Source organism: Hylobates moloch, unplaced genomic scaffold (assembly GCF_009828535.3).
Source record: "Hylobates moloch isolate HMO894 unplaced genomic scaffold, HMol_V3 SCAFFOLD_6, whole genome shotgun sequence".
In the NCBI taxonomy this organism is placed as follows: Eukaryota; Metazoa; Chordata; class Mammalia; order Primates; family Hylobatidae; genus Hylobates; species Hylobates moloch.
Window position 1 is genome coordinate 71,766,810 of NW_026652281.1, and position 16,357 is coordinate 71,783,166.

The 16,357-nt window shown below is 39.7% G+C and overlaps 1 protein-coding gene across 8 annotated transcripts in view; it reads left to right on the forward strand.

The window, feature by feature from the left end:
- The first annotated feature begins 1,226 nt into the window (after positions 1-1,226).
- Positions 1,227-16,357, forward strand: part of CCP110 (centriolar coiled-coil protein 110) — a 30,822-nt gene continuing 15,691 nt past the window's right edge. For 5 of the 8 annotated variants that reach the window (XM_032157018.2, XM_032157021.2, XM_032157023.2 and 2 more), the window contains exons 1-4: positions 1,227-1,415; positions 5,397-5,552; positions 9,919-10,047; positions 14,255-15,902. In XM_032157018.2, coding sequence (XP_032012909.1) covers positions 5,412-5,552; positions 9,919-10,047; positions 14,255-15,902 — 1,918 coding nt within the window. In that variant the 5' untranslated portion in view covers positions 1,227-1,415; positions 5,397-5,411. Of the gene's footprint in view, positions 1,416-2,954; positions 3,098-5,396; positions 5,553-9,918; positions 10,048-14,254; positions 15,903-16,357 lie in introns of all 8 variants that reach the window. The other 3 variants (XM_058440785.1, XM_032157022.2, XM_032157024.2) reach the window with 1 other exon arrangement.

Genomic DNA, 16,357 nt, shown 5'->3' on the forward strand with positions numbered 1-16,357 from the left:
TACTATCTCAGGAGACTGATTTCAATCGACTTTATTTTCCTGATTCTGGGGGACTGGAAGAGCCTAGGAAAGAAGGCACAATCGGATTATAAAACTAGAAGGGGTTTTAAGGATTCCCTCATTTCATAGATAAGGAAACTGAGGATAGGTGAATTAAGCAGTTAATGGCAGGGTGGGGACTGACATAAAGGCCTCCCCAGTGATTTGTGACATTTTCACTCCTCCTCCCCCTAATCTTACTTCTGCTAAGGGCTTTTGTACCAGGCACTGTGCAAGAGTTACCTCAACTGTGCCTCACAGCCACCCTTGTGATAGGCACTTTTAAAACCCCCATTTTACATACACAAAAACAGGCACTGGAAGGAGGGTAAGAGAGATAGACCGTAAAGCCGAGTTAGGGAATGAAAAGGGGCCCCTGGACATATTTTGGAAGGCTGGTAACATTTTTATGTAGAGAACTTTGCAAAAATATTCAGGGATTTTTCTGTTACCTTTTTTTCCTTTAGTGCATTTTCCCACTGACTTGCAAAAGGGGATAGATGTCTTAAGCCTTCCAGTTGGCCTCTAGGATTCAGCCTTTTTTTTTTTCTTTCACATAGTCTCATTGTATCGCCCAGGTTGGAATGCAGTGGTGCAATCACGGCTCACTGCAGCGTCGACCTCGTGGGCTCAAGCGATCTTCCGACCTCAGCCTCCTGAGTAGCTGGGACCACAGGCTCACGCCACCCCACCCGGCTAATGTTTAAAATTTTTGTAGAGATGCCGTCTCCCTTTTTTTGCCCAGGCTGATCTCGAACTCCTGGGCTCAAGCGATCCTCCCGCCTCCAAAATGTTGGAATTATAGGCGTAAGCCATCACGCCCGATGGGTTCAGCAAGTTTTTACCTACAAGAAAATATTTTGGTGAATGTTACATGTTTTCTAACGGCTGCATAGAAAGGGGTATCTTTATACAGATAAGAAAAAAAAAGGCAACTTCAAGGAACACTTCGGGGGCTTCAGACGCTGAGAGGTGTTCCTATTCTACTAAATAAGTAAATTTATTAATAAATTCTAGTCTCTAGCTTGCAGTGAAGACTACGTTTCCCGGCGTGCAGCGTGCTGGCTGTAAGCATTACGTCCTCCCTCGCGGGCGCGCAATGCATCTCGGGGATGGTAGTGTTCTGGTGGCCCAACGGTTTTAACAGCCCGGGAAGCAACCACCGGAAGTGCCGGCCCTGAGAGGTGGAGTCGGGGTGGCAGCGGCGGCGGTTGCCAGGAGCCCGCGTTGCAGCCTGAGATCCGTAATATGGCGGGGAGGAGGAGGAGAAGGCGGCGGCGGACCGAGCTGCGCTCTGTCAGTGCCATTTGAGCCATTCGCTTCCTGACAAGGCCCGTGGCGAAGGGAGAGGAGCTGAAGGGGCCCTGGGGGATCAGGTGTGTGCATGAGGAGGGGGCTCGAGCCTCGACGGGTCCGGGCTGAGAGGTGGTCTGGCTAGGCGAAATTGGCGCCCTGAGAAGCTGAGGGCGGGCTCTGTGCTGGGCTCCCGGGCCTCGAGCCCCATGGAAAGGCGCCGGCTGTTGGGAGGCGGGACCCCCGGGGCAGCCAGCACCTGGCGCTGAGGTGATGCTCCGATGCCGGCCCCGCCTGGAGGGCCCGCAGTTTGGGTCTTAAATCGGAGGAGCTGGAGGAGGTGGGCATGGGGCGCTGGGGAGAGGGCAGGGGGTCGTCCTTGGTGAATAAAACGCGGGCCAGAGCCGGAGAACCCCATCGTGGTGATCAAATTGTTTGGGCCGTTTTTCTTCTCCCTCCCACGGTGCTGGAGAGGGAGGCTTCCCCGGGGTGTGCGTTGGCCATTTATGAGCCCCGGTTACCACAACCAAGGCCCTAGGAGCGCTGCTTACTTCGCCTTTGCCACTCTGGGGCATAAACTTGAGGATAATAAAGTAATTGATTGCCCCTGGAGTTGCTAGATGGTTCCCACCCTTTGATTCTATTCTGGTTACGATCCAAGCTCCCTACCCCCAGTTTAGGCAAATGGCAGCCATCTCGAGATTGATTTGACGGGGAGAGGTCTAGGGACAGGGAAATGAGGAAGCCGTTGTCCCCTTTTCTGTATTTTTCAGTTTCATTTGAATCCTACGGGGAACAAAGCACTGTCGCTGCCCTCCAGGAATTCATACTCTACTGCTAAAAATCGTCATCATCATTATCCTCTTAATAAGAAAAGCAGTCCCCATTATTTGTTGCTTTCTGCGTGTTCTGCACTATGCTAATTGCCCTACATGCATTAGCTCATTGAATTCTTACAAGATTCCTTTGAGACGGATACTGTGATCATCCCTCTTTTACGGAGGAGGAAACAGGTGTGGGGACGGTAACTGGCTTGCCAAGAACTTGCAGCTAGTATGCATCCGAATAAGAAATCTTCCCCTTTACCGCTTTTACAAGAAGTTTGCGTCTTTGGGGGAACTGATGGGCAAAGAAACACTAGGTTCTGCAAAAAAAGCAAGATCTGTTCTGTGTTACTTTTAGCACTCCTTTCAGTGACATGTGTGGCAGAGCACGGGTAAGGAGCAGATAAGACCATGAGTCTATGGGGTTTGCAAAGAGGCTCATTTGGACAAGGGTCAGTGGTTCTCTGTGGTATAAATGGAGAAGACAGGGCATGTCTGAACCTGCTGTAGCTGACAAATTATTACTGGAAGTGGACCAGTGATGCCTGATGGCAAGGTATAGGGCGGTAGATTTGTGGTTGGGGTAGCCTTGTAGTCAAGGCTCCCTTAAAATAAAACCTTGCTGACAGTGGTAATTGTAGTGTGAAAGGCATAGTGTCCTCTTGCTTAATCATGGGATATGGACTGCTCACTTCTTAAATGGTTACCTTTGCAGTCTGCCTTCCTTTTTTCTTCTGGTTTACATCATTGTTTGAGCTTATTATTATTCTTATTCATTTATTCAATACTTTTATCAAGTGCCTGCTGTGTGCTGATAGTGTTCTGTGTAACGGGGATTCAGTGAACAAGACTGAAAAGGTACCTGTACTTATGGCGCTTACATTTTGGTGGAGGAAAACAGACAAAAATCAAGGAAATAAACACGATAATTTCAGATAGTGGTAAGTGCTGTGAAAATTGGGAAACAGCAGGGTAATGTGATAGTGATCGAGGCAGAGTTAATTTAGATGGGGTCATCAGGGATGCCTTCTCTGAGGAGGGGATATCCAAGCTGAGACTAAAGGATAAGAAGGATCCAGTCATGCTGTAAGGATCATCTAGTAAATTGTATAATCTCCATATTAGCACTCATATTTGAATGAGTAATGCGTTGTCATATGCTGTGTTATGCTGTAATAATAATATAGTATTATACATCTGCAAGATGTAGGACATACATGTACTATTTAAGGGATGTGAATAACTTTCTGAAACAATGAGGCATAGCTCTATGATGTTGAAAGAAAAATAAAACTATGGCCATAAAAGTATTATATTTCCTTAGTAATTTCCCTCACTTCTAAAATTGAATTTTATGCTTTGCTTGAGTATCCATAGAAGATATATTACTTTATTTGTATAATCTATTTACATTCTGTGTATTGCTGAATGCATGGCATGATTAAAAAATAAAATATTTGAGCAGAAATGGGGTTAAGAAATAATGTGAGTTGAAACCTAGACCTAAAAAAAGGCTATGCCTTAAGGTGTTTTATTGTTTTTACTTTTGCTTTTTAAAAATAAATAAAAGCTTGTAAAATAGCCTCACTCACACTGTAGAGAACCATTTGTTTGTCATTAGATTCCTACTTTAAATAGATTGAACACAAATAATTACAATTGATTGAATAGTAGGAAGAAGTTTTGTTATTGATTAGACTAGTTAGTAAAAAATAGCATTATATCTTATTCTTTTATAACCTGATTGTAATTTTGACTATTTTTTTTCCCATTTCTCATTGCACTATAATTTGTCCCTGATACTTTGGTGTACTGAATTTTTAAGTACTTTGAGGCCTACCGAGGACATATCCTATTTCATCTTTGCATAGCCTACATCATGAATTGAATTTCCCTGCCCTCTCTTTTTTTGTTAAGAAGCTAATTATTTTACAATGAAGACATAAAGGAACATTATTGTATCCTATTTTCTGTTTCCATAGTTCATACCCTTGCTGCTTATGATTCTGATAATGTCTTTTTATTTTCCCTTGCTTATTTAAAGGAAACAGTGCCACACATAATGCTGTGCAAATAAGCAATCAATATTTACTGTTTGCTAAATGAATGAATGTGATGCCTAATCCCTCCTGGTTACCTTGTATTTTCATAATCACAATTTCCCAGAAACTGTGAAATTACTGGAATTGTTTTAAGTAGTTTAGTGATGGTTCCAATTTTCAACAATAAAATATAATTAATATCAGAGCCAATCGATTTTCTGTTTTTTACCTCCGACTGAGTTGGCTGGTGCCATGCAGTCCAAGTATAGTGTTAAGATAGGCAAATTGAGGCAGGAGGATTGCTTGAGTCTCAGAGTTTGAGACTATAGTGCACTGTGACTGAACCTGTGAATAGTCACTGGAATCCAGTTTGGGCAACATGGTGAGACTCTATCTCTTTAAAAAAAAAAAAAAAGGGCCGGGCGCGGTGGCTCACGCCTGTAATCCCAGCACTTTGGGAGGCCGAGGCGGGCGGATCACGAGGTCAGGAGATCAAGACCATCCTGGCCAACACAGTGAAACCCCATCTCTACTAAAAATACAAAAAATTAGCCGGGCGTGGTGGTGGGCGCCTGTAGTCCCAGGTACTCAGAGAGGCTGAGGCAGGAGAATGGCTTGAACCCGGGAGGCGGAGCTTGCAGTGAGTCGAGATTGCGCCACTGCACTCCAGCCTGGGCGACAGAGCGAGACTCCGTCTCAAAAAAAAAAAAAAAAAAAAGATGAGAGTAACCTTCGAACTTCAAAATAGAAAATTTTTAAAAGTAAATATTCTTTGATTTAAGTAGGCTTTTTTACTACAGTCTTTCTACCTGTGTATGATATAGTTTTTCTTGTGTAGATAAGTCCTGTTAAAATATAATATCCCATTTTACAATCTGAAGTTAGTAAAGGTTTACAGAACTTTGTTTCCTTTAAGAAGGTTTTACTGAATTCTTAGCTAAATTAATCCCATTTAAAGATTGATTTACATGCAATAATATTCAGAAATATTTAATATATAAAGTAAATCTTAATTGGACAGGTTCTTGGGGTGAATTACCATACCCAAGAATTAGCTCCTGATCAGTAAGACAATTCTGGGAGGACCAGTTATAGGAATTGTGAATTACAGGGACTCTCTCATGCTCTACAAAATCTGCCAAATAATTAAGATCTGTTTTTCCCAGTACATTAAAAATAACATTTTTCTCTCTTGTAGTGTGACTGTGGGAAGATGGAGGAGTATGAGAAGTTTTGTGAAAAAAGTCTTGCCAGAATACAAGAAGCATCACTATCCACAGAGAGCTTTCTCCCTGCTCAGTCTGAAAGTATCTCACTTATTCGCTTTCATGGAGTGGCTATCCTTTCTCCACTGGTAAACTTGCTTTGTTTTTAAATAGTTTTTTTCTGTAGTGAACAACTAAAACAGTTCGTGGAAAAACAAAAGAGAGGCTTATAAACATTTGAAGAGATGCCCTTATTCAGAATTAGAGAAATGCAAATGAATTGGCATTTTTTACTTACTATTGTAGATTGGCAAAGACCTAATAGAACTCGTGTTCCTTAGATTGTGGAGAAAATGCACTTTTGCTAAAAGAATCAGTTTATTTTATTTCTAGATGAGCAGTTTGGTAGAATTTAAAAGCATACATAGCCTTTGGGTCAGGAGTTCCACTTTTGGGTATATCCTGCAATTATATGTGAGCCCAAAGAAATAAGTACAAAGTTACATTAGCATTGTTTAAAATAGCAGAGGTTGAGGAACAACCTAAATGTCCATCAGTAGTGGAGGAGTTTATGGTCCATTTTATAAAATCTCATACATACCATTACAGTAATGCAGATGTAAATGTTGAGGCATGGAAGGATCTCGATGATCTAGTGTAAAACACAGTGTGCCAGCATGCTGTTAGGGGCAGTACAGAGTCATGATTAGAGGTCCAGGCTCTGGGCCAGGCACAATGGCTCACACCTATAGTCTCAATGCTTTGAGAGGCCGGAAGGAAGAGGATTGCTTGAGACCAGGAATTCAAGACTAGCCTGGTCAACATAGCGAGACCTCATCTCTACAAAAACATTTTAAAAACTTAGCCTGGTGCAGTGACATGTGCCTGTAGTCTCAGCTACTAGAAGGCTAAGGCGGAAGGATCGCTTGAACCTAGGAGTTGCAGGCTGCAGTGAGCCAGGATTGCATCATTGCCTGGACTACAGAGAAAGACCCTATCCCAAAAGAAGGAAAAACACTCCAGCCTGGGCTACAGAGCAAGACCCTCTCCCAGAAGAAGGAAAAAAAAGCCTAGGCTGTGGAGCCTTCTGGCCTGGGTCCAAATCATTGCTTTGCTACTTACTTGCTGTGTAAACTTGTGGTCTATTTTCTTATTTGTTAAATGGGGATAAAATAGTGCCTACCTCTTAAGGCTATTTTGAAGATTAAATGAATTTGTAGATATAAAATGGTTAGAATACCACCTGGATCATAAGAGGTACCCAATATAGGTTAACCATTTGGGTTTTTCAAAGGATGGCTATTCCTTTTCTGGGGAGTGGTGAGAGAATATAGGATAATAGGGAAGACACTTCATCATACACCCTTTGATACTAATTGGATATTTTAAAAATGTATATGACTTTATTTTAAATCACAAACTAATATTAGAAAAAAGTGAGCTTTAAATTTATTTTTAAATTTAATTTAATTAATTGAATTGAATTTTTAAAGACACCAGAGCTAACTGCCAGCTTTTTGTAATGAAACTTTCAAACATACAGCAAAGTTGAAAGGATAGTGCAGTGACCACCCATAGATTTACTATTAGATTAAATAATTTTTAACATTTTTGTCATCTTTGCTTTATTGTGTTTGTGATTTTTATATACATGTATGCGTGTGTGTACATATGACATACATTTTTAAAAATTGCCTAGCTATTTGAAAACCACAGAGACCTGACATTGCTCCCCTAAATATTTTGGCGTACATCTCTTAAAAATAAAGACATTCTCCTATGTAAAGCCCCAATACCATTATCACATCTTAAGAAAATAATTTTTAATAATATCTAATAATTCTGTTCATATTTAAATTTTTCCATTTGTGCTCAAAATGCCTTTTATAACTTTATTCCCCCAATCTGGATCCAAAGTTCACAATTAGTATTTATTTGCTTGTTATGTTTCTTTATTTTAATCTAGAACAACTACTCTATGTCTTAAAAACAATTTTTTTTATTGGTTGGGCATGGTGCCTCACGCCTGTAATCTCAGCACTTTGGGAGGCTGAGGCGGGTGGATTGCATTGCTTAATCCCCAGAGTTTGAGACCAGTCAGGGCAACGTGGTGAAATCTCATCCCTACAAGAAATACAAAAATCAGCCGGGTGTGGTGGCACGCACCAGGAGTCTCAGCTGCTCTAGAGGCTGAGGTGGGAGGATCACTTGAGCCCGGGAGGCTGAGGTTGCAGTGAACCCTGATCATGCCACTGCACTCCAACCTGGGTGACAGAGTGAGATACTATCTTTAAAAAAAAACAAAACTATGATGCTGAATTTTTAAAGAGACCAGAGCTATCGTCTTGTAGAATTCCTTAGATCTTGGATTTGTCTCATTGTTTCCTAATAGTGATATTTAACTTGTTTCTCTAGTCCCTGTAGTTCTTATGAACTGGAAGTGAAGTTTGATAAACAGGTTAAAGATTTTTGGAATTCTTTGAAGATAGGGCTGGGCGGGGTGGCTCATGCCTGTGATCCCAGCACTTTGGGAGGCTGAGACCAGCCTGGCCAACGTGACGAAACCCCGTCTCTACTAAAAATACAAAAATTAGCTGGGCGTGGTGGTGGATGCCTGTAATCCCAGCTATGTGGGAGGCTAAGGCAGGAGGATCACTTGAACCCAGGAGGCGAAGGTTGCAGTGAGCCAAGATCCACTGAACCCAGGAGGCAAAGGTAGTGAGCCGAGATCGAGCCACTGCACAACAGCCTGGGCAACAGAGTGAGACCCTGTCTCAAAAAAAAAAAAATAAAATAATCCCAGCACTTTGGGAGCCCGAGACAGGTGTATCACTTGAGGTCAGGAGTTCGAGACCAGCCTGGCCAACATGGCAAAACCCCTTGTCTACTAAAAATATAAAAATTAGCTAGACATGATGGTGGGTACCTGTGATCCCAGCTGTGCAGGAGGCCAAGGCAGGAGAATGGCTTGAACCCAGGAGGGACTGGGATCGCACCACTGTATTCCAACCTGAGACTCCATCTCAAAAAAAAAAGGAATTCTTTGGAGATGATGCCCTGCACCTCATACTAAATTAAATCACAAGTTACATAATGTTTAGTTGCCCTCTATTAGTGATGTTTAGTTTGAACACTTGCTTACAGTAGTGACTGCCAGATGGCTCTTTAAAGTACACATTTTCTCCTTTTGATTATCAAGTAAATTGTGTAATGATTCTTTGGTACCATGCAATTAGGAAAAAGTTTTAAAACAACATATTTATCAGCTATTTGATAACATATTGCTTGATTTAATGTGGACCAAAATGTCTGAGGCTTGTTGTGTATGGTCTATGACTCCATGTTATTTATTTATAAGCAAAATCTGATGTTTATGGACCTAATCCACACTTTTATGTTGTATTTGATAGGTGAATATTGCAACTTTTGAAATAATTTTTTAATGATATGTTTTCTATTTGTGTAAGTCTATGATAAGTTTTGACTGTTAACAGTGACTTAATTTCCCAGGACTTAATAATTAAGATTGAAATCCATTATAAAGAGATACAATGCTTAGAAGCCTTCTATTTTTTAGGTACATTATATTTTTATTGGAAGGTAGAGTGAGGTGAAAGAAAAGATGTATTCTGCTTTTGTAGGCAAATAATACATTATCTGTTTCTTTTATCATTAAACCTTTGGACATTTTTTGAGGCAGCAAAGAGTTAAATTGTGCACTGGTTAGAAAATTAAAAGTTATGGAATCCAATTGACCAAGTGAAATAAGATACTGAACGTGGGCCAGGCGTGGTGGCTCACGCCTGTAATCCCAGCACTTTGGGAGGCCGAGGTGGGCGGATCACAAAGTCAGGAGTTCGAGACCAGCCTCACCAACATGGTGAAACCCCATCTCTACTAAATATACAAAAATTAGGTGGGCGGGGTGGCGTGCACCTGTAAGCCCATCTACTCTGGAGGCTGAGGCAGGAGAATTGCTTGAACCCAGGAGGTGGAGGTTGCAGTGAGGCGAGATCGTACCATTGCACTCCAGCCTAGGTGACAGAGCAAGACTCCGTCTCAAAAAAAAAAAAAAAAAAAGAAGGATACTGAACGTGAATATTCAAGTCAATATTCAAGTGAAGTAATAAAAAACTCAGCAGTGGCCAAAAGGGCTTTAATTTTATTTCTGTCATTTTAGAACATTTGATTAGTGAACAAACTTTTTTCTTTTTAACTTTTTAACTGAAAATAATTTACACATAGCAAAATGCACAGATCTTAAGTATTAAAGTTCCATGAGTTTTGATATATGGCATACACATGTATAGCTCCCACCCACACAGGATATTTTCTTCACCATGGAAAGATCTCTAATGCCCTATCCCACTCAGTACCCAGACCACTGTTCTGATTTCTTTCACTATAGATTAGTTTTGCCTGTTGCACATGTTTTTAATCTTTCTGATTCAGAACTTCCCGATTTTATGATATTTTTATCGTGGGAAATAATTACATTTTTATGATGTTTTGCAGCTTAACATTGAGAAAAGAAAGGAAATGCAACAAGAAAAGCAGAAAGCACTTGATGTAGAAGCAAGAAAGCAGGTTAACAGGAAGAAAGCTTTACTGACTCGTGTCCAGGAGATTCTTGACAATGTTCAGGTGTGTGATTTCAGCTGTTTCAGTTATAAAAAAGAAATCATAAGATAAGCATTGATGATAATTTTTCTGAAATATATTTGCACTTAACTAATTACTAATGTACTTTACTGTTACATTTGAGAAGCTTCATAATTTGTGATTTTCCATTTCAGTTACTCCAGAGAGAATGTACTTGCTTGTTAGTGATGCCCAGTACTTGAATCAGAGGATATTTACACAATGGAACCATACACTGAATATAATTGCTTATTGTTTGCATCTTATGACTCTAAAAACATTGGATTCTCAGTGACAAAATGATAGAATTGGGTATTATTGTTTACCCCAAACTAATTAGACTATTGACTAAATGACCTTATTCTCATTCTTTGCTTAAGTAAATAACTGCCTCCAATTTTTTTTGATGAAAACTCTTAGATACACAAAATGCAGTTTAGATAACATTGAATTGTTTAGATGCATCCTATGTCTAAAAACTATTTAAACAACACACCTACACCTTGTGCAGTTATTTTTAGATTTTTTTTTTTTTTTTGAGACGGAGTCTTTCTCTGTCCCCAAGGCTGGAGTGCAGTGGCGCGATCTCGGCTCACCGCAACCTCCACCTCCTGGGTTCACGCCATTCTCCTGCCTCAGCCTCCCGAGTAGCTGGGACTACAGGCGCCCGCCAACACGCCCGGCTAATTTTTTGTATTTTTAGTAGAGACGGGGTTTCACCGTGTTAGCCAGGATGGTCTCGATCTCCTGACCTCGTGATCCGCCCGCCTCGGCCTCCCAAAGTGCAGGGATTACAGGCTTGAGCCACCGCGCCCGGCCTATTTTTAGATTTGTATAAACAATTTGTTCTGATATGTGGATCGTTTTGTACTAAAAAGAAAAACGAATTAGATTGAACGAATAATTTCTACAACATATAGCAGTGTTCTGCTGGTAACATCTTTTTGTTTTTTCATAATCTTAGGAGTTTGTGGTTTGTCTGTTTAATTCATATCAGATGACACGTGTATAATGAACCTTAAGGGTTCATTTCTCTGTTGGTAGTGTAAACCGAAGAAAATGACTGAGGCGAGTCTCAATCGATTTAGAAGTTTGTTTTGCCAAGGTTGAGGATGTGCCAAGGAAAAAGAGACAAAAGTTACAGTAGAATCTGTGGCTTGTGCTTTTCCAGAAGAGGTTTTGAGGACTTCAGTATTTAAAGGGGAAAGAACAGCAGGAGGGGAAAGAGGAAAGAAAAAAAAGGAGGGTAGGTAATGAGATAAGTGATCACATTTTTGTGAGGCTTTGATTAGCACTCACTGAATCCACATGTCGCATGAGAAAGGTAGGGGTAGAGGAACAGTCAGTTATGCATTCATCTCAAGCTCAATAAATCTGCATTTTACATAGGATAAAGTAAGCAGAGTAGAGGCAGAAGTCAAATATACATTTGTCTCCAAAGGGATGATTTCTAGTCATCTTTGGTCTTTGTCGGTATCTTGTCAGAGTGAGATTCAGCAGAACTCTGGGTTGGTGTAAAGATTTTGGGGCCTACGAGGAATTTCCTCGTGAGCAATTTGCAAGAGAGTCTACCTGGGTAGATAGGTGGCCTTCTAGTTTGCAGCTATCTGTTTAGGAATAAAAGGAAGGCAGTTTTTGTGTGACTCAGTTCCTAAGCTTTACTTTTTCCTTTGACATGTGATTTTCCATTTCAGTTACTCGAAATCCCCATGTAATGAGTCTTCAGAATCTGATGAAAAAGTCAAAGGAATATATAGAAAGAGAACAATCTAGACGCAGTCTGAGAGGTAGTATTAAGAGAATTGTTAATGAGAGTCATAGTGACTCTCATTTGACATAGTTAAGTTTGGGGGTCCTGAGATTTTATTTCCTTTTCACAGTAGTATATAGTGTGTGGGTAGTAGATTTCATTTTGCAGATTATAATTACTGTCCATATTAAGTTTAAAAATATGTATTGAGTAGCACTAATTTAACAATAAGAGGTGGGTTTTTTACTTACTAGATATTTCCTGTGATTGAAATAAAAATGGCATATATTCTTGGTCCATTGAGGGAAGATAAAATATACTACTAATAAAATTGTTAAAAGAGCATGTATAATGTTGAACTGTAATGAATTAATTATTCAGATAGGAAAATTTTATATAATACAATTAGATTTCTGCTTCACCTGTAAAACCTAAGATTCTATGATAGATTTTTTTCTTGTTGTTATTTAACTTGTCTAACTAAAGGCTCATTTTAGTGACGTATAAACAACATAGCTTCCGAATATCAAAAATGTGAAATATTTTATATAAGGAAATCATGTGTTTTACTTAAACCTGTGAACATGTTCATGGATTTCATAAATATGCATCCTTTTTGTTTTATTTTGGTCCTGAGGCTGTGACTAAGTATGTCTTGTACTGTTGATTGCATAGTACCTGGAAAGCTTTTTGCATCTTTTTTGTTTTATTTTGGTTCTGAGGTTGTGACTAAGTATGTCTTATTGTACTATGTATTGCATAGTACCTGGAAACCATTACCTGTCTTGGGATTTGTAAGGTAAAACAGGAGAGCCATGTGGTCTAGAAAAAAACAAGCACATTCAAAACAACCAAAAAATATTGTAATATTCAGACTTTTTTTTTTTTTTGAGACGTCGTCTCGCTCTGTCGCCCAGGCTGGAGTGCAGTGACGCAATCTCGGCTCACTGCAAGCTCCGCCTCCCGGGTTCATGCTATTCTCTTGCTTCAGCCTCCTGAGTAGCTGGGACTACAGGCGCCCACCACCAAGCCCGGCTAATTTTTTGTATTTTTAGTAGAGACGGAGTTTCACTGTGTTAGCCAGGATGATCTCGATCTCCTGACCTCATGATCCGCCCGCCTTGGCCTCCCAAAGTGCTGGGATTACAGGCATGAGCCACCATGCCTGGCCAATATTCAGGCTTTTGATGTCTGTATTCATATGATAATACAATGATTTTTGCCAGTTTAATATACGGATGTATAATTACCTTTAGAAACTATCCTAGTTCTCTTTTTATTCTTTTGCAAAGTTGGATTATTTAGATACAAAATATCTATTTTTACATTCATTCATTCATTCATTCATTTATTTATTTATTTTTGAGACAGAGTCTCACTCTGTCACCCAGGATGGAGTACAGTGATGTGATCTCAGCTCACTGCAACCTCCGCCACCTGGGTTCAAGTGATTCTCCTGCCTCAGCCTCCTGAGTAGTTGGGATTACAGGTGCCTGCCACCATGCCTGGCCAATTTTTGTATTTTTTGTAGAGATGAGGTTTTGCCATGTTGGCGAGGCTGGTCTCGAACTCCTAGCCTCAAGCAGTTCACCTGCCTTGGCCGCCCAAAGTGCTGAGATTACAGGCATGAGCCATCTCACCCGGCTTTACATATATTTTACATTTGTTTTTCTCGTATATATAGTTGTTCTCATCCTTATCCACCAGATGTTTACCTATTTTGGCTGTTCTGAAACTCATTAACAAGTTGCTGTTTTAACTAAGCATCAATTAATCGAGTTGAATTTTGTTTTAATGAATTGAGTTTTAAGTTGAAATATTTCTTATTTCTAAATAATTTAAGCTGCATGGCTGGGCTATTGTTTACTACAAATTTGCCTCATTTTATGGAGGGATTTTAGTTAAACTTTGGAGAAAGCATGTGAGTGCAGGAGTCTTATTACTGAATCATTTTTGCTTAATCAACGTCCTGGACAAGTTAGTTTTTGTTAGAGAGGGAATCGTTTAAGTAAGACATTTCATTGTTTGCTGTTTATTGCATATATTATTAACCTTGGATGATAGCTATCCTAGGAGGAACAGTTGGTAATGTTAATAACATATGACTAGAAGAAATGTAAGTGCTTCTATTTTAAAATTAAATTGCACATGGATATATGAATATATCTGTGTGTGTATACACATATATGTTCATATTTGTATCAGATTAGATGTTTCTTTTTATAACTCTTTTATAACTCTTTTAATAACTTAGGCAGGATGACCAGTAGGCATTTTTTCAATAATAATTTGAACCCCCTGTGATACAGGATACCATAGAAACCTGTCATCTTAGTTTTTCTTTATGTTTTGAAATGTCAGAATTCTGAATCTTCAATTTCACTTTTATTTTAGAAAACAGTGAAATCAGAGACTTTTTGTGCAATGAGGAAATATTAATTTTTAAATTTCCTGTTTCAGGTTAGAAAAGCACCTAATGCTAGTGATTTTGATCAGTGGGAGATGGAAACAATTTACTCTAATTCAGAAGTCAGAAACTTGAATGTTCCTGCTACATTTCCAAATAGCTTTCCAAGCCATACTGAACACTCTACTGCAGCAAAGCTTGATAAGATAGCTGGGATTTTGCCATTGGATAATGAGGACCAATGTAAAACTAATGGAATAGACTTACCTAGAGATTCAGAAGGATTTAATTCTCCGAAGCAATGTGATAGTTCCAATATTAGTCATGTAGAAAATGAAGCTTTTCCAAAGACCTCTTCAGCAACTCCACAAGAAACTCTTATTTCTGATGGTCTCTTCTCAGTAAATGAACAACAGGATCTACCACTTTTGACAGAAGTCACCCCAGATCCCTATGTAATGAGTCTTCAGAATCTGATGAAAAAGTCAAAGGAATATATAGAAAGGGAACAATCTAGATGCAGTCTGAGAGGTACTATGAACAGAATTGTTAATGACAGTCATTTAGACAAAGAACATGATGCTGTTAAAGTGGCTGACTGTGTAAAAGAGAAGGCCCAGTTGACAGGCAAACACTGTGTCTCAGTTATTCCTGACAAACCAAGCCTTAATAAATCAAATGTTCTTCTCCAAGGTGCTTCCACTCAAGCAAGCAGCATGAGTATGCCAGTTTTAGCTAGCTTTTCAAAAGTGGACATACCTATACGAACTGGCCATCCCACTGTTCTAGAGTCTAATTCTGATTTTAAAGTTATTCCCACTTTTGTTACCGAAAATAATGTTATCAAAAGTCTTACAGGTTCATATGCCAAATTACCTAGTCCAGAGCCAAGTATGAGTCCTAAAATGCACCGAAGACGTTCCAGGACATCATCAGCATGTCATATACTTATAAATAACCCAATAAATGCCTGTGAATTAAGCCCTAAAGGAAAAGAACAGGCAATGGACTTAATTGTTCAAGATACTGATGAAAACACAAATGTGCCCGAAATTGTGCCAAAGTTACCAACTGATTTAGCAGGAGTTTGTTCAAGCAAGGTTTATGTGGGCAAAAATACATCTGAAGTCAAAGAAGATGTGGTTTTAGGTAAATCAAATCAGGTATGTCAATCTTCAGGAAATCATTTAGAAAATAAAGTTATTCATGGACTTGTTACTGTGGAAGGTCAGTTAACATCCGATGAGAGAGGCGCACACATAATGAACAGTACCTGTGCTGCGATGCCAAAGCTGCATGAACCATATGCCAGCAGTCAGTGTATAGCAAGTCCAAACTTTGGAACTGTGAGTGGACTCAAGCCAGCCAGTATGTTAGAGAAAAACTGCAGTTTGCAAACGGAACTGAATAAATCTTATGATGTAAAAAACCCTTCTCCTTTATTGATGCAAAACCAGAATACGAGACAGCAGATGGACACACCTACGGTGTCCTGTGGAAATGAACAATTTTTGGATAACAGTTTTGAGAAAGTTAAACGGAGACTTGATTTAGATATTGATGGTTTGCAAAAAGAAAACTGCCCTTATGTCATAACAAGTGGAATAACTGAACAAGAAAGGCAACATTTGCCAGAAAAAAGATACCCTAAGGGATCTGTCTTCGTTAACAAGAATAAAATGTTAGGAACTAGTTCCAAAGGTAAGGAATCTTTGAAGCGTTTGATACCTTCTATGCAGATAATACCTTTATTTTAATACTCTTAATTGACATTTTTGGGAAAAAAATGGTCTTTATTCATATGGGCACTTAATTTTATTTATCTTATTAGAAAGCATATAGTCAGCTACAGTTTATTGCCATTTGATAGGCTTTCTTAAAGATTTTCTTGAGACAAGGTCTGGCTCTGTCACCCCAGTTTGGAGTGAAGTGGCATGACTTCAGCTCACTGCAGCCTCCGCCTCCTGGGCTCAAGCCATCCTCTCACCTCATCCTCCCAAGTAGCTGGGACTACAGGCTCATGCCACCATGCCCGGCTAATTTTTGTATTTTTTGTACTGTAGAGATGGGGTTTCCGGCATGTTGCCCAGGCTGGTCTCAAACTCGTGAGCTCAGGTGAGCCTCCCGTCTCAGCCTTCCAAAACTGTGGGATTACA